The 18,727-nt window shown below is 38.9% G+C and overlaps 1 protein-coding gene across 1 annotated transcript in view; it reads left to right on the forward strand.

The window, feature by feature from the left end:
• CYP51G1 (CYTOCHROME P450 51G1) overlaps nucleotides 1-17,518 on the forward strand; it is a 29,771-nt gene extending 12,253 nt beyond the window's left edge. The window contains exons 2-3 of the mRNA XM_089809022.1: nucleotides 15,956-16,398; nucleotides 16,641-17,518. Of these exons, the coding sequence (XP_089665148.1) occupies nucleotides 15,956-16,398; nucleotides 16,641-17,196 (999 nt within the window). The 3' untranslated portion in view covers nucleotides 17,197-17,518. The remainder of the gene's footprint in view (nucleotides 1-15,955; nucleotides 16,399-16,640) is intronic.
• The last annotated feature ends 1,209 nt before the right edge of the window (nucleotides 17,519-18,727 follow it).

Here is an 18,727-nt window from a genome sequence, read left to right on the forward strand (position 1 = left end):
TGGGCTGTTGAAAGCTCAAGAAAATGCAATGTGAGTATATTTTCAATAGACGGAAACAGGATTCAAAGCCATGTGCTCAGTGACGATAATGGCCAACCTAATCATTGCAGCCAGGTAGTAAATTGGGTTGTCGTGAACATTTTGAACATCAGAAAGAAGCAACATGAGTCGGTCAGAAGTGACTACTGATTCAACTTTCATACTGGTTATTACATACCATCGAGATGATTTTATCTCTGCAGTTCTTCCTGTCATTAACATCGCCATGTTTGTAACATCAGAAGATGTGCCCTTGTATTGAGAGGTTCAGTGGTTTCTATATTCATCAAGGCCCTGGGTGTGGTAGCATCCTACACAGTGGGCATTATCATCAGCTTTGCAAGCAGATGACTTCACGACAATGTCTTTTATTAACATCTAAAACATGTAGAAGTATACCATCTTTATCCCTGCTCAAGAAAGGTCAACTACATTACAAATGATGCAGCAATCATAATTAGTAATAAAAGAAGATTTGTATAAATGTGCACGAATCATGAAAAGGTGCAATTAAGAAAATTTGATGATGTGTCTAATCCTGACCAAGAGATGCAACTATTTGATATAATGTAAACATAAGACGGATGTGGTCATCAAGGGCCAGAGGGACGTTATGGATTAATTGTGTAAGAAGAGCTGCAGACTGACCAATATAGTAACATCTCAAACGTCACTCAATGTAACATTGTTTTTTAGTGGCTCAAGCAATTGATCAGTGAACTCAACTAATAAGCGCACTTTATTAGAGAATAAAGGCGGTGCTTTGAAATGCACGATAGACAGTAGACATCTTGCAGTGGAGTTAGAGTTACACTTTGAGGTCTTTACCATTTTAACATGGTTACTTCAATAATCAATCCTTATTTTCATCCAGTCTTCATCAAATAACATTGGCACTAAAACTGTCGATTCATCTTATTAATGTTGAAGACATGCTGGACTTAAGATAATACACTTCGACAATTATGATAAGTCAGCGATTTGGTTTATGACAACAAAGATGACTAAGCACCGACTACCAAAAGGAAGTGTTTTACATTTTTGCATTGAGGTCTTATGCCGTAAATGGACAATTAATATTAGCTAATGATTGAGAAAATAAGAAATATTTTTTGGGGACATTGTTATTGCTATCGTGTAGACATTTTTTGACAAAATACACCTGTTGTCATCTACTTCTGCCAGGTGAAAGAATAATAGAAATGTTTGGACTATTATTACGGTCACATTATTGCCAGTATTACTCGTGTCCGATTTGTAGTCGTGTTTGGCATTAGAAGCTGAAGAGAGTGGGCATAATATGATGAATAGAAAATAAAAGTCAATAACCAGTATATATATCAGATATCGAGTTATCTTCAGCCAGGCTCAACATTATCATACATAGTTCTATTCCACCTTGCATCGGCAAAACCATTGTTAAATGATTTTTGGTCGGAGAGGAAAAGGCCTTTCTGATATCTCAAATCCTTGTCAAAGCCGTTATGATTCGTGGAGACCAGAGTTGCAAGGTTGCTGTCACCAACACCAATATTGAATGGACAATTTTCTAATTTAAAAGAAAAGAAAAAAAGCCTCAAATGCCTTGTCTGTGTTTGACTCATTGTGAATCAGACGTCCAAGAACTGACAATTAGCTTGACCGATGGTGTGAGCTCCTACAACAGAAAACCCTTGGGCTCAGAATGCTGAGTTGTGAGAAGCAAGTCTCGAAGTTGGGCATGGAAGATTGTTGTCTGCACCACTAAGTCTAGCAATCCTTGAATCTTGCTATCCAAGCATTACTGTCCAGTTTGAACCTATCAACTATAAATCGGAGAATCAAAATGATAATCTCAATTTAAGTTATATTGTCAATAAGGAATGGGTTGCAAGCAAAAGTGGGAAATGATTTCTTTGACAATGGAGTTGCGAGTGGCGCCTCCAAAATATCAGAAAAACAACACTGTTTTGGAGAAACCTCCAGATGAGACAATGATGTAGCCTACAGTGATCCTATGGTTAGTATCAAGAAGGCTGGTTTATTGACTCTACTAGAGATTTCTCCTATTGTATCCAAGAAGGCATCCAACAAAAGATCAAATTTCTAACTTCATGCATATGGAACTTCATTAGAGAAACTTGTATCAAGGATGTTGATTTGCAGTTAAGTATTTATTATCCTTGAGTGTTATATTTATCTACTCAATGTAGTCTCTCTCTTATTTGTAAATCTCTATGTGCTGTAAAGTGCTATTTTCCTCGATCTTTTTCTTTGTTTCTGGAAATGTTATTACAGGAAAAAAATGGTACATAAGGCATGTTACCAAATATTGTGCAGGACTCGATCTCATGTCATAAATAGATCATGCTAGATAATGTGTTTTTTTGAAGAAAGATAACTTTTATGATTGGGATTGTGTAGGATGAAGCATCTAGAGGATTTGTTTAAGTTGACCATCAAGGATGATATTGGTTCAGAGTGAGAAGATCATGTCAACATGACTATAGTCTTGTGATCCAGTTTAGGACTAGCTCTATGATGTACCAACATAAGAGAAGTATTTCACACCCTTGAATAATGTTCAATAGGTAATGCTATAACATTGGGATGACAAATCTTGTATGCTTCTATAGTTAACATTTCCCTTTGATATAGTTTAGTTTTTTATCAACTATTTGGAATGTCTTTAAGACGGATCAAGAAGCATTACAGTCAAGGAAAGAAAAAAAATTGAATCTAGAAATTATGAAACTAAATTGAAGATGGACATTCGATTTAGAGAGAGTTTGATAATCTACTAGAGGAAACCTTAAGATGAGGAGGGCAGAAGGTTAATTATCTCATTCATTAAAAAAAAGGCCCAAGGCAAACTTGGACGATAAGGTCAAGAGGTTGATGCATGCACTTGGAGCTTCAAATAAAAGCCACATTATCATGAATGTTGGTGTCATTAAACCTAAAGGTTAAATCCATAGTTTATTACATTCACTCGTGTTACTATGGAATCAGACAAGTACATTTGTGTATGGGAAGTTGCTCTTGTGAACAATGTTGTGATTATTAAACTAATAAATCATGTGCCTAATGATGAGTCCCTTGTGTTGAAACTAGACTAGATAAGCACATATAAAAAACATCAGCATATATCCTGGGAAAAACCCTCTTCACTGAGGGAAACAACCCAGCCTCAAAAGTAAAACCTTTATTGATAAAAACTTGAATTACAATATTCAGAGCTACTTGCTCACTGACCACAAAACAAATGATAATTTTGTATATCTGAATGACTTGAACATTCATCAATAGATATACTCAATACTTTAATCGCTTACAGTTCAGATATGATCAAATACATATCTCTTACAGTTCAGTAATGAACAAATACATAATGCGTACAGTTCAGACATGAACACAATCAACCTTTTGTACAGTAAAAATATTAATCTGACCACACATAAAAGACTGCAGTAAAGGCAAGAAGACGCCCAGAATATGTATATAAAAGAACCCAATTCAAGGAAAATATATCTCCCACAATAATCTGCCGATCCAAGAAAAACATCCAATTGTAATGTGCCGATAAGAAAGCTTGAGAGATGCAAGAAAAGAATATAAAACTGCTGCCGACAGATGTCATAATATTCACCAACGCTTTAATAATCTTTGATAATAAATCTTGATATGAAACCGGCAGGGATGATCGCTATAAGAATGATTGAGCGGGTCCCAGAATTACTTAAATATGGCATGTAATATATCCTGCAAATATATTACTAATACAAACCAATTTCTCCATACGTATATTGCATCAATATAAAATATTGAATAATCATTTAATAGAAATTCACAAAATTACATATAAAGCTAAAATATTCAACACCTTGGAACAAGATATTTTCCATGATTGGAGTATATGAACAGTACATGCCTCCATGACAAAGGGAGCAACCTATGGATCTACATTTGTTGACATCCAATGATATTGATTTAGAGGTAGTAGACCATGTCGAGATTGTCTCTCTAACTTTCAGTTGAGGTACATTATCACTGAAGAAGGTGAGTGACATTCTCGCTAAGCCTCGTAATAGTGCGAAGTTTTGTGTACTTCTAGGACAAGTTTGATATGTTGGAATATGAAGCCTTCACTGAAAAAGAACTTTAGCATCAATGATCTATTTTTTGTATTCTTTCGCATTCATTCCTTTGAGAAAGAAGTTTCGGGTGAAAGCCATTGTTTTCACCCTATGGATTGAGCCATAGTGGATCTAGCCTTTGATATGGTTCTTGGAGGATGTCATGTGTGTGGCTTCATGACCTTATGGGCCCCCTTGTTTACATTACTAAAAGGTGATGGTCTTTCTAATAATGTATGTATTCAACATTGTAAGGTGACAACTTTACAATGTTCACTATCATGATGAATATCATGTTGACTTGATATTCATGGAACTGTCTTGATAGTTAATATCTCTTGGACTTATTGATAGATATCATGCTAACTTGATATCGGTTATGTATCAATATGTTCTTAATGAGATAATCATGGTGGTTATTATGTGACGTAATAACTATCGACATGCCGTGATATTGATAATTAGGAGATAATTTCCACAGCAAGTCAAATTGTGATATTGCTATTAGGATTTAACTGTGTGATTTTGGAACTCTTGATGCTTCACCCCTGTGAGCATCACCCAAATCCAATGAGTGCTAAGTGTTCCCTTTATTCGCATGAGAGATGAATTCATGTTGAATCACTAATCATGAAACATGGGTCAATGAGTTTGACTCAAAATCACACAGTTAAATCTTGAGAGCAATATCACAATGCCATGATATGTTATGGTAGACATCATGCGACATGATGTCAATGCACATACCATAACTAGGATATACAAATACCATGTGACTTGATGTCTTGTATACTCCTTGATATCACGAGTTAGGTGATATCTAAACTAGTTCATACCTTAGTTATCTTCCCTAGCTAAGAGGGAGTGTTAAAACATGATAGTGTCGGTCAGAATTCAAGGATAAATTGGCAAATTGTATGCATATGTGTGTGCATGTATGCTACTAGTTCATCATATGACTTGGTATACATGTATGCACACACTTAGACAATAAATTATCTTGCCATAAAATTCATTAGGATCATCCTTGCATTAATTGATCAACCTAAGTATGAAAATCTGAGCAGTCAAATTATTGTTATCTCTTGGCTCAGATTGTATATCCCTGATCTATATCGATCATATGTGCATCAGGATGGATCGTGTGAAATGACCCACTACATTAATCAGATTGGAGGATGTGAATGAATTGTTTAGCATGTAATCATGCCCAATAACCATCGGGTGCATTTGTAAAGGCACAATGGTTAATCCACAAACTATCAGGCTTGTTTGTTAATTAGAATTTGTCTTCTTGTCTCTTCAAAGAGACATTTGCTTGAATAGTCGCATCCATTCCTCATTATGTCTTTCGATGGTACTATATATGTTGACCTATCACAAAGAGGAGATAATCGTAATTAATAGAGTTCTGCAATCAGACTTCATGATCAGTATTTCTCAGTATTGATTTGACATCACATTTAACATCATTGAAGATTGAGTAATTGCAAGAGATGAAGTTAGGTAAGATTACTAGAGCTTCTTCATCATCAACATCTAGTTCTTACTCGAGTTGCCACACCCTTTCTTTATATCCTTGCAGATCCTTTAGCTTATGAAATCTTATACAAAGGCTTCTCCACAAGGTTGTATGATCATCCTCAATGCTCAAGTTGTCTTTTATGGCATGAGAGATGCTTTCTTTATAGAGTTCCTAGAAATCATGCAACAACACTTTGTCATCCATTTGGAACACCTCCAAGATGGTGGGATTTGACCTTATTTTCCTTGTGACCTTTTTGACCAACATGATTATGTAATAGAGTTACCAATCTCTTGCACATAGAGATAAAGCCGAGGAACCAGATAGACATTGATCTTTGTTTCCGATTCCCCAACAAAGTTGCCAAAAATTTGTTGGTAAACAGATTTGTCGCTGCGAGTGTTTCTTTGAAAATGACCTTGTTCGCCTGAGGAGCAATGACAACCACACCAACAGTTGGATATATTGGAGCTCAATCACTATCAAACCACAACCTTCCTCTACTTTTGAGAGGGGTAGCTCGCTCATATGATAGGGGCATTTGTGTTTCTATCTACTTTTCAATTGAAAGTACAAAAAGGAGATAAAGAAAAACTAAAGATGATATGAATATAAACCCCAATAGCAGACATATGACTACTAACTAAGATTCACAAAGACAACAGTTCACAAGGAGTTTTTGAGAATATAGATGTAATGATGGTGAAAGTAATATAACAAATCTTGACATACAAAGTGATAAGCTATATGAGTACATCCAAATTAAGATATCATGAAATGTCTTTGCACCAAATTGAATGATCCACATGAATGCATAAAAGAATCACTAATTTAACTTACGATAAAGAAGTGATCATAATTCAGAAGAACAATCTGGACATACAAACAAATGCGTTCTTCATTATCTTTTGAGAATATACAAACTCAAAACCCTTACACATAACATGAAACTGAAATTCATTTAGTATTTTCTCTAAAAATTTCTAACTAAAAGAGGGGTACAAATTTTATTGAATATCAAAAAGAGCTGAACAACACAAGAAACAAAGAGAACTGCATAGCTTTATTCTGGTCCACAAGTTGAACCAGCATCTGAGATAAATCAAGGGGAAGCATCCTATGATCAAGAATATTCCAAGCCGGCCCCTGCTCAGAGGCCCATTTAGCCAGACAATCAACCACACCGTTCCACTCATGAGGGATATGCATAAAAGACACAGAATCCAGAGAATTGCTTAACTGAATGATCTGCTGAATAACCAGAGCCAAATGCCAATCCACATGTACAAGGTTCCTATTATGCAATAAGTTCACAACCACCTGCGAGTCAGTCTCACAGATGATTCTTTTCCAGCCACGTTGACAACACTGTTCCACTGCAACCAAGATAGCCAAGGCTTCCATGAGGTTATTAGTTTGGTAACCCTTGTATACAGAAAACATAAATTGAATATCACCAAAACTATCACGCCCAACTCCCCCAATACCAGCTGGACCAGGATTTCCTCGAGAAGAACCATCAGTTTTGATTTTAAGAGTGCTCGCCTCAGGAGGAGACCAATGTCCTTGACGATTAACACATTGAGAATGTTGCTTAGCTCTATTCCCAGAGCGACTATGAGGGATCGAGGGAGTGCAACCCTGAAGAGGAAAGGAGAGGCGAGAGTAAATACCAGCATCAGTAGGATCCAAACCCCCATCGATGTCACATTTAGCTAGGAGCGTTTCTTGAAGAGAATTAACAATTTTCCCCCATAGGTGCCTGATCTCAAGCTGCAAATCATGAAAGATCCTCCTATTCCTCTCAAGCCAAACATGCCAAAAAATAAGAGAAGGGCTGATAGTCCAGACAACCTGAAGAAAAGAAGTCTTGGAAGGGGAATGGCCTAGACGGTCCCAGAATTCAGACAGAGAGGAAACATGCCAACACATGCATCCCCACACACTCCACCAGAAGTGCCAAATCTGTTTGGCAAAGGGGCACTGGAAAAAAAGGTGAGATACAGTCTCTTCACTATTACGGCAGAGAACACAAATGGAAGGCCCCTCGAAGCCTCGCTTGCAAAGATGATCCCAAATAAGACAATGATTGTAAACCAAAATCCAGAGGAAAAAGTTACACTTAGGCCATGAAAAACTATTCCAAACTTTCTTCCACCAAGAGACCTCCACCTCACCAAAAAGTTGCTTCGTCAATGCAAGGTACCCAGAAGAAACAAAATATTTGCCAGAAGAACCACCTCCCCAAGCCAAAACATCAGGTTCCTGCAACGAGCTACACTCCCTAGAAGCCAATATTTAAGATAGTTCAAACCGATCTCCCAGTGAGCCACCCAGTGGCCAATCAGAAGAATTCTTCCATCGATAACCCACAGCAAGGCCCAGGATAAAAGCCTCCTTATAATGAGCCACCTTATTCCATCCAGCAGAAAGGAAAGAATCACAAAGAGCCCGCAAGTGAGGATGAGCGGATAGGAGAGGAGGATGCCCATTCCAAGTATCACTCCAAAATAGAGCCTCAGTGCCTCTATTGCAGATCCAAAATAAACTTCTCTTCACCAGGTGAGCACCAATCTTGAGGGTATTCCACATCATAGAGCCTCTTCCTCAAGAGAAAACCTAGAAATATTTGAAGGTTCAACACTAGGTAAATACTTGTGTGACAGGATACGGGCCCAAAGTTGAGACTGACTAGTACACCAACGCCAATAGAGCTTGGCAACAAGAGCTTGACTATACAAGATAGCAGACTGAAGGCCAAGGCCTCCTTCCTTTTTTGGCCTGCAAATAGTATCCCAATTGATGAGGCTCCATTTGGTATGTTGCAAATTGCCACTCTAAAGAAATTGGTAGGAGAGGGCATCAAATTCCTTAAGAAAATACATCGGGGCAGCCTGAACCATGCTTCTGTATATGGGAAGAGCCTGAATTACAGATTGAAGGAGTGTCACCCTACTAGCAGTAGAGAGCCACCTGTGAGTCCAATGATAGACCCTTTGTCGAAGTTTGTCAAGCAAGCTTTGCCAGAAAAGCCTAGGCTGTCTACCCATCACAATAGGGACCTCCAAGTAAGTTAGAGGGAGAGATGCAATCTGAAATCTCAAGATATTAGCAATCCGCACCTGGATCAGCTCAGGAGTGTTGAAGAAAAAAATAGAGGATTTGTGGTCATTAATTTTCTGCCCAGAGACAGCCAAATAAGTATCCAAGGTGAGCCGAAAGGCTTTAGCTTCCCAAATCCGAGCTCTCCCAGCAAGGGCAGTATCATCAACAAACTGGAGGTGAGAAAGAGTGGGCAAACCATTTCCCCATTGCCATCCTTGAATCAAATTTTGGGAAACATGAAACTTGAGAAGTCTACCAAGTCCCTCAGCCATAATGATAAACAAATAAGGAGAGATGGGATCTCCTTGACGAAGACCTCTAGAAGCCCCAAAAAGCTCCATCGGTTTACCATTAAGAAGGACCAAGAAGGAGGGAGTAGTAACACAGCTAAGAACCCATTGAACCCATTCTTGACTGAAGCCAAAAGCTAGAAGAACTTTGCGCAAGAAATCCCAATTGACTCTGTCGTAAGCCTTAGCCATATCAAGCTTAATAAACATAGCACATTCCCTGGAAGTACACATAGAGTGAATAGCTTCAGAAGCAATAACCACCCCATCCAAAATTTGTTTTCCTGCCACAAAAACCCCCTTGTTCCTTAGAGATAACCATAGGAAGGCAAACTTGAAGCCTCTTTGCTAGGAGCTTAGTGATAATTTTATAGACCACATTACAAAGAGCAATGGGCCTAAAAAAGTCTAGCTGATTAGCCTCTTCCTTCTTCGGAATAAGGACTAAGAAAGTATCATTCAAGGCCCGGAGCATTTCTTTGTTGGAATAGGACTCCTGAACCACATCCAAAAGGTCATGATTGATAATATCCCAATATTCTTGAAAGAATTCAACAGGGAAGCCATCAGGCCCCAGAGCTTTGCCCTTCAGCAAGTTGAAGACCACCCCCTCCAAGTCAGACATATTAATTGGCCTCATAAGAGAATCATTCATCTCCTTGGTCACAACAGAGGGAATACAGGACAAGATAGTATTCTCCTCAATCTCTACTGGAGGTAAATCATCTGAAAAGAGAGCAGAGTAAAACTGAATAGCTTCCCTAGAAACAGCTCGAGAAGAAGTCAGACGCGTCCCATCAGAAGTAACAAGAGAAGAAATGTAACTCCTGTTACGTCGAGCCTGCATAGATTTATGGAAAAATGCAGTGTTCTTGTCCCCTTCTGGAAGCCAGTCAACTCGAGCCTTCTGTTTCCAATAAATTTCTTCTCTAAGATCCCACTCAGCTAAATCAGCAGAAGCTCAGGATTTTGCAATGCCAAGAGCTTCTGGAAAACCCAGATTTCGAATCTGCTTGGTAATAACATCAAGACGATCCTGAGCCCTCTTCTTCATAATATGGAGATTACCAAAACAATTCCTGTTCCAATGCTTCAACTTCCTTTTAACATATTGAAGTTTTTTAGAGAAGGAGAACATAGCAGTGCCATAGGCAGGGCCTCCCTGTCTCCACTAGTGAGCCATTAAGTCATGAAGAGAAGAGTCTCGAAGCCACATCTGTTGGAACTTAAAGGGAGGCTTCTTGGGGACAGCAACATAACTAGCTGTGAGCTTAATAGGCTAGTGGTCAGAATCTCTCCAATCAAGAATTTCAAAAGAGAGTGAAAGAGAGCCAGAATTCCAAAAGCAAGAAACAAGGAACCTATCCAAGCATTCTGAAATAGCATCATTTCCAACCCTTCGATTGTTCCAAGTAAAGAGCCCATTGAGAGGTTTGACATCAGAGAGATGTTAAAGATCAATATTTTGTTGAAGAAGTTCAAAAGAAGGACCCAAGCGAGCCAGCCCACCCCTCTTCTCTAAACTGAGAACAAAGTTGAAGTCTCTAGCCACAATCCAAGACAAGAAAGGATGACAGCTTCTGACATGCCTAATATGATCCCAGAGCTTAGACTTGCCAGGGAGATCAATAGGAGCATACACATTAGTAACAAGAATCATCTCTCCAATTTCTAGAGAGGAAGCAACCATTGAGAGAGTCGAGAGGCAAGAGACCCAATAAAGTGGCATAACTTTCCTTGGATCCCAACAGATGGCAAGACCACCAGAGCTCCCCAAAGGACCAACGCACTGACATTGGCCTAGAAACCAAATGTTAGGAGCACATCTAAACATGGAGTCCACTAAAAGCTTGGTCTCCTGGATACAAAGGATATCCGGAGAATGCTCAACCACTAGCTCGTGAATAGCTTTTTGTCCCAAACTCTACCAATAAATCTCCTGTAAGTTTAATTTTTTCCTGATCCTGCTTTCGCCCAACTCTTGAGGGAGTAGCAAAAGAGACTTTCTTAAATGGTCTTTGCATCAAGCCCAAAGCAAGAGAAGATCCCTTTCCTTTACCAAAGGCAAACACATCTTTAACCAAATCTGCTAGAAGAACATCCTTTTCCTATGGAGCAGGAGAAACCACAAGGGCACCAGACTCGGGCCAATAGAAGTCTCCGGCATCAGTTGAGCTACAACATCCTAGTTGCCACTAAGAGTAGAACTCTGCCCCTCTAAACCAGTAGCTGCACACTGAGCCTCTGCAGGAATACCTTCTTCTATAGCCATGTTGTCAAGAACCTCAAAACGATTTAACCCTGAGTCCACTTGCCGATCTAGATGAGATCGCTTCTGACCCCGCCCCTTACCACGGTTTCGAGCCGAGATAAAACCATCCTTATCGGAACCAGCAGTATTGGATGGCCCTGGCCCCTGACTTGAAGTGTTCATATGAGCTTTCCCTTTACCTGCACTATTAGATTGAACATTTCCCTTTCCAGAACTAACATTTTGACCATTCCCCTTACCATCATTAGCCATCCTTGGGCTAGAAAACCCAACAGGGGTACCATTGCCTTTGGAGGCTTGAGGGCATTGACGCTGTAAATGACTATACACATGACAAATGCGGCAACGAAAGGGAATAGATTCATAGTCTAGCTGTTGGATCCAAGAAGAAGAGCCAAGACAAATTTCTAGAGAATCTGGAAAAGGATTATTTAAATCAATTTCAGCACAAATACGGGCATAGGAAATGACCTTTTTGTCCAAAGATTGATGGGCTATAGCAGTCGGCTTTCCAAGCATAGCAGCAATCTGTCGCAAGATATCCTCACGCCAGAACTCCAAAGGAAGTCGCGGTAGGCGGACCCAAATCGGAACTCTGGAAGGAAGATCCTCAGCGGAATTGAACCCTGGATGCCAGGGTTTGACAAAAAGACCTGCACTGTCATAAAAATATGGTCCTCCCTCAAAGACTCGGTTTCGATCTAACATGTAAGAGAAATTCACCAAAAATTAGCTATTCCTAGCCAACATAATATCCATATCACCTTCCACCTGCCATGAACGACGAATCCAGGCTTCTAGAGCCGCTAGGGAAATCTGAATACCAAGAAACTTACATATCAATGCATTTGTGGCCAAATAGTCCACATCCTCCATAACTGCTTCTGGAGGAATAACCAGCACAGGCCAATCCTGGCTACGTGGAAAACAACCATTAACTTTATTTAACTTCTGGCGCTCGCTAACATAAAATGGCTCCTCCTCTTGTGACCGCGCCCCGGGAGAATATCCATCACAACCAGAGGCTCCAACAAGAATGAGACTTGTGGAAACCCCACTCGCAGCCATAAGAGCCAGGCAAACAAACTTTGAAATATAGATGTTGAAAAAAACTCTTGAAATCTGTTTTCCACAAAAAACGCAAACCCTGCACAACAATAATCGTCCAGAATATTGAATCTACAAAAAGTCACACCAGATTCCTATGCATGCACAGCCCAATGGCAGCAAAACAATCTCCCGAAACCTTCACACACAGCCGCTTCCAGTTTCTATCCTCCCTTCATCGCAGTTGTTTCCTTCCTTTTTTCTTGTATATTTCCATTTTCTCTAAAAATTTCTCCGGAGTTTCCCCTTTGTAAAAAGTTCCTCTCCCTTTTAACATTACGAATGAGCTTATATTTATAGGCTCTAGGAAGAAACAACCCATAACTACTTTGCATAACCACTTAGAAAAACCACCTAACCAATTTCCTAACTGCTTAGGGTAACTACCTGGAGTAACCACTTAGGATAACTGCCCAAGTAATCACTTAGAGTAATTGCCCATTTAAAAAGAAGTAAGATTTCCCCAACTTTCAAAATTTAACCTTAAAAACTAACGTTGCTTTCAATACAGTGACATAAGTCACTTTTTACAAAATGATGATTTGGAAATCATGACATTGAAGGACAACAACATTATTGATCTTTTCGAGGTTTTCCACATTTTCATCTTCTTCTTTGCTTGCCACCACTTCACCATCTAAATAGTCAAAAGCGCCAATGAAGTAATTCTGCCACAAAGATGAGCTTGACATCTTCTTGCTATCCATAAGTTACTTAAATGAAGAGTGTTTTCTATTGCAAGAACATCTTACCATAGCACCCATGTTCTTTAATGATTTGGGGTTCTCTTGAAAGCTTGCAAACTCACCAATTCTATCAACCTACATCTTATTGACTTTTTAAGAAACTCACATAACTTGATGAGAGTGGTGATCTTGACTTGAGAAATGTACATGCATTTATTCATTGGTGACATGGTAATAAGAGAAAGAGAGTGGAGAATGACTGATTGATACGTTTGTAAGATGGTGCCACCTTTGCATACATGTCGTTACCCTCCATTTTATTCATCAGACATTTTGATAACTTTCAAAACTTTTGGAAGTTTCTGATTATTTAAAAAATGTCACAATTCCTGAAACATGCCACCACTTTTCACATTTCTACCCGTGCATGCATTTATAGTGATTGGTGTTGCCTTTTGAATCTACTACATAGCCTCTCGAGGGCTCAAGTCTGGACATTGGCGGCCAAGATACTGTCCCATTGTTGATTCAACATCTTCCACCATTCTATTTTGTGCAAAATCTTCTATTCCTTGCACTGTATAAGATGACACCTTCTTGGGGCAGATTAGCACCAAATCTCATGCTTTTGAATTTTGATACGTGCCATTTTCGACATATAGGTTTACAGAGCATTTCATTCCCTGAAAACATGGCTTCAAGCTACTTTTTTATTGGATTGTTTTATCTTATGATTTGCATTTGTCTTAATATGTGAAGGCCTCTATGTGAGTTTATCAACCATGGTAGTTTGAACAAAAACCTTTGATAACTCCCATGCTTTGATGAAAACTCATAAGATTTCTAAATCTCTCATGTGCTGTTGAGCCATTATACTATAACCATTAGCAGAATTGCCAGAGGGAGAAATTACAATATACGATATGTGACACAAATATTCCCATCGACATGCAATGATAGATGTTCAGAAACTGTTTCAAATTCTCCCACATGGCAATGGCCATGAGGATGCTGAAAGAGGTGGCGGCTTGCATATACTTGCATAATGGAATTTTCGTTGAGAGACTTTATTATTGAAGCGCATTTCATGTGAACAGTAACCTTTTTATCATTTCATCTGTGAGGTGACATGTCTTGTATGGGCTCATCCAACTTATGAAAAATGTAACTCTTTGATGCTTAGATAAGTGCGAATGAGAATGATTATTCTAATCATATCAATCCAACTCCTATATCACATGTTTGAGGTTTCCTTGTCAATCCAACTCCTATATCACACTATGCCTTGTCGATGATTCCATATCTACCAAATTCCTTTCCAAAGTCACTCCAACAAACAAACCAAGAGGTATGAAGTTATAAGCGTTTTCCAAGTTAGTTATAATAACTAACTATTTTATGAAGAGCCCATCTGTTCTATGAGCCAATTGGCCAACATTAAAAAATGTCCGATGTGAAACACTCATCAGCAGTGTAACTCGGGTGCGCGCACCCGGGTCAAAACCCCGGCGCACCCGGTGCGGGTGCGTCACGCACCCGAGTACCCCCGCCGGGAGTTTTTCTGCTGCCGCACCCCCGCCGCACCCGTCAAGCACTCGGGGGGGACGCAGTGCTTGGGTGCGCGGGTGCTTCCTGGGTGCTTCTCGAGTGCTTGCAGGGTGCTTCCTGGGTGCTCACGGGGTGCTTCCCGAGTGCTTGCAGGGTGCTTCATGGGTACTCACTTTGATATGGCTGTAATACATTATTATTATTTCATTGTTTCATGCTATTCGGCTCACTGTCATTATGAGCATCTTTATGATATATGATATTCATAGAATCATATTTGAAGAATGAATTTTGAATCTTGCATCTTGAACTAAGTTGATTTGTTAAATGGTCATTAGTAATGATTATGAAGTTTCAAGTTTCAAGTTTGAACTTATGGTTTGTGAATCAAATTTCAATTTTCTCTTTTCATTGCATTCAACTATATTTGGTATGTTAATGTTATATAATATATTGAAGTATCATTTCATAATTAGCATTTTCAGTCATATATATTATATATGTACTATGCAACCCCCTCCCTCCAATCCCCCTCCTCCCTTACCCCCCCACCCCCCCTCTGCTCCCCCACCGCCACACCCCCGCCGTCCCCAAATTGAGGCTTTTTTTTTCCCGCACCCGAAACTCGTCCCGACGTCCCCCCGCACCGCCGCACCCCCGCGCCAGGGTAACACTGCTCATCAGTCTCTTGAACAACTTCCACAACTTTCAAAACTTGCCACTGATGCTTTTATTATTATTTGATGATTTCCATCTGCATTCATCGGGTTTTTGATGTTTATCACAAACTTGTCACTTTGTTAATCAGGTCTTCTAACAGCTTTGGAAACTTCTTACCACTGATGGCATATTCATTACTCACTATTTGTATCCTCTCAAGCATTTCGTTGGAGTTTTTACATATCTTTGCAACTTTCTAAAACCACCAAAAATGTATTCTTTTCTTGCTTCATCAACACTCAAGCAGATTTGACAACTTTGAGATATGTCTAGCATGATGTTTTAGTGCTGATGTAAAGAGACTTAGAGAGGCTCTCTTGGTGATTGGAAAAGTTTTAGTAACTCGTCAAAACACTAAACAATTTGGGTTGGCTGGATTAACAAATTTAATATGAAAGTTCAAATTTTGGCTAACGTAAAATTGGGGCTAACAGGTCTTTGTTGGCTCTAAGTCTAAAGTGAACCATTTTATTCATTATTTGTGGCGATGCAGAGGACGGTGCATTTAATTTGGTTCACTGAATATTATCTATTTCTGTCATCTGCAGACTTACTTCTCAAAGTGGGGAGAGGAGGGTATTGTTGATCTCAAATATGAGCTGGAACATTTAATTATTTTAACTGCCAGTAGATGTCTCTTGGGCAGAGAGGTTAGGGACCAGTTGTTTGAAGATGTTTCTAGCCTTTTCCATGACCTTGACAGTGGCATGCTCCCAATAAGCGTTATATTCCCATATCTGCCCATTCCTGCTCATCGTAAGCGAGACAGAGCACGGAAGAAACTTGCTGATATTTTCACAAAAATCATCCGTAGTCGACAGCAATCTGGTAGCACGGAAGCAGACATGCTACAGTCATTTATAGAGTCCAAGTACAAAGATGGCCGTTCCACAACTGAAAGTGAGGTAACAGGTCTTTTAATTGCAGCTCTTTTTGCTGGTCAACATACAAGCTCAATTACATCAACTTGGACTGGAGCATACCTCTTAAGGTGAGATTAGATCTATTATGTGGTCTATTTTGAGGTTAAACGTTTTCCTCAGTTGCGTGGTTTATTATCAATTATGTCATAGCATATTATGCTTAGCTTTATTGTTTTGTTCCATATGCCTGTTCTGTGTTGGAAGCCTATTATTTTGTTATTCCTGTATATTTAATTGTGCTATTTATTTACCCTATATTTGGATGAAGAAATTTTGTAATATTGCTTAATTGTTTTGTGTCTCTCAACAGCCACCAAAAATATTTATCTTCTGTCTTGCAAGAGCAGAAAGATGTGATGAAGCAACATGGAGATAAAATAGACCATGATATTTTGGCTGAAATGGATGTACTCTATAGGTCTATCAAAGAGGCATTGAGGTTACATCCGCCATTGATTGTTCTTCTACGCAGCAATCACAAAGATTTTAGTGTTACTGATCGCAATGGGAAGGAGTATGCCATACCTAAGGGGCATATTGTTGCAACATCTCCAGCTTTCTCAAACAGGTTGCCACATGTGTTTAAAAATCCAGATACATATGACCCTGACCGTTATGCTCCAGGTCGTGAAGAAGATAAAGTGGCAGGTGCTTTTTCTTACATATCTTTTGGTGGAGGAAGGCACGGCTGTTTGGGTGAACCTTTTGCCTACCTGCAGATCAAAGCTATATGGAGCCATCTGCTCCGAAATTTTGAATTGGAACTTGTTTCCCCATTCCCAGAGATTGATTGGAATGCTATGGTGGTTGGTGTCAAGGATAAGGTGATGGTCCGCTACAAAAGGCGAGTGCTGTCTGTTCAGTGATCTTTAGATTTGATTTCCACTTGTAGAAATGAGACCTCTTTTATGTTAGCTTCCTCAGCTTGATTTGGTCATTCTAGAGCTTCTAATTGTAGAGATTTTATGTGTAAGGTTTTTGAGATTCTGGTTCCTTTCCGATCATTATTCAGACTTAAAAAGCAAATATTTTATTAGTAGTTGCATTAGTGTATTGTTCAATTGAGCTTTCCTAGACTTTCTTCCATGATGAGAGTAAAGGATAGCGTTTGCAGCAATTTGGTAGACTTATAGTTGTATATCTTTATTAATTTATGCAATGGCAGAATTGTTTTCTTAGAAACTAAAATATTTAGATTAATTCTGTAGAATGGATATTAAGATGCGTCTACAACTGTGATATTAACATTTCCAGCTCATTTAATCTTGCCTGGTTTTGTGATACTGTGTGATGGAGCCCAAATTTCTAAGGCTCCCTTTATGTCTGTACTCAGCTTCATTTGAGTGACTTGTGCTTTCTAGGAAACTCTGTGCAATGGTGTACTTGCTAAGCTTATATGCCAGGTTAAAGGTTTGCAAGGATCATAGAGTGCAAAGGAAAATGCCTAAAAAATTATTAAAACTAAAGGTCTACGGTTCTGTTCTGAAATGCACCTCCTCCAGATTGATTCAAATAAAAGTGGAGTTGATCAGAGTATAGCAAGACATTGAATTGGTAGGATGCTCATACACACAGCTTCCTTGTGTGCTAAGAACTTCCTTGCGCCTGCATCTACTCTTGCCTCCAGGAAGACCATCTACCATCAAATATGAAGTATCAAATAAGAACAATCAAGCATAGAAGATGGTTTTATTTGAAATTATACACATGAAGCACGCCAAATATGGAATAACTAATGAAGACCAATAGCCTATTAAAGATATAAAACATATTCTGGTGTTGTTCAGCATGTACAGACATAAGAAAGACATTAAAAGGAAAAACGGCGGTTGAAAAGCCTTCGTGGTGATTAAGTACATACGTAGTCACATGGTAAACCTAGGAACAAGCAGAACTTGTCTAAATATAAATAAAATAGTACTAGTGCAAGTGGAGGCATCTTGATATAAGAAATTATTGCTCATTAAATTTTGAATCCATGGGCCCTGAAAACTAGCTGCGCTAATACCATGAACAGAGCCTCCTAATCATACATTATCATGATATTTTTAATAAGAATCTGTCAAGCATAACTGATTGTTTTATTTTAATTAGGAAAATCATATCCATGTTAATTTTGGGACATGTCTGTCTATTTATAACCAAACTTTTAATCCATTTTTGTCAATCTAAATATTATTAGTGGCATGGGTACACTATAACTTTTCTTGCAAGGCAAAGCTCAAATATATCATTATATAGAGAGGTTTAGTTTTTTATTAAGGAAAACAGATTTTGAAGGGTGCCTGAAACCTTTTACAAAAAAATAAAATTCAATGAAGTCCAAGCCAAACAATATCACAGCCCAAAGGTGAAACAAGTCGCCAACTAAAGCAAGGTGATCAAGGTGGCATCAAA

Source organism: Cupressus sempervirens, chromosome 11 (genome assembly GCF_028749045.1).
Source record: "Cupressus sempervirens isolate cs-2001-9-10 chromosome 11, ASM2874904v1, whole genome shotgun sequence".
NCBI classification, from domain to species: domain Eukaryota; kingdom Viridiplantae; phylum Streptophyta; class Pinopsida; order Cupressales; family Cupressaceae; genus Cupressus; species Cupressus sempervirens.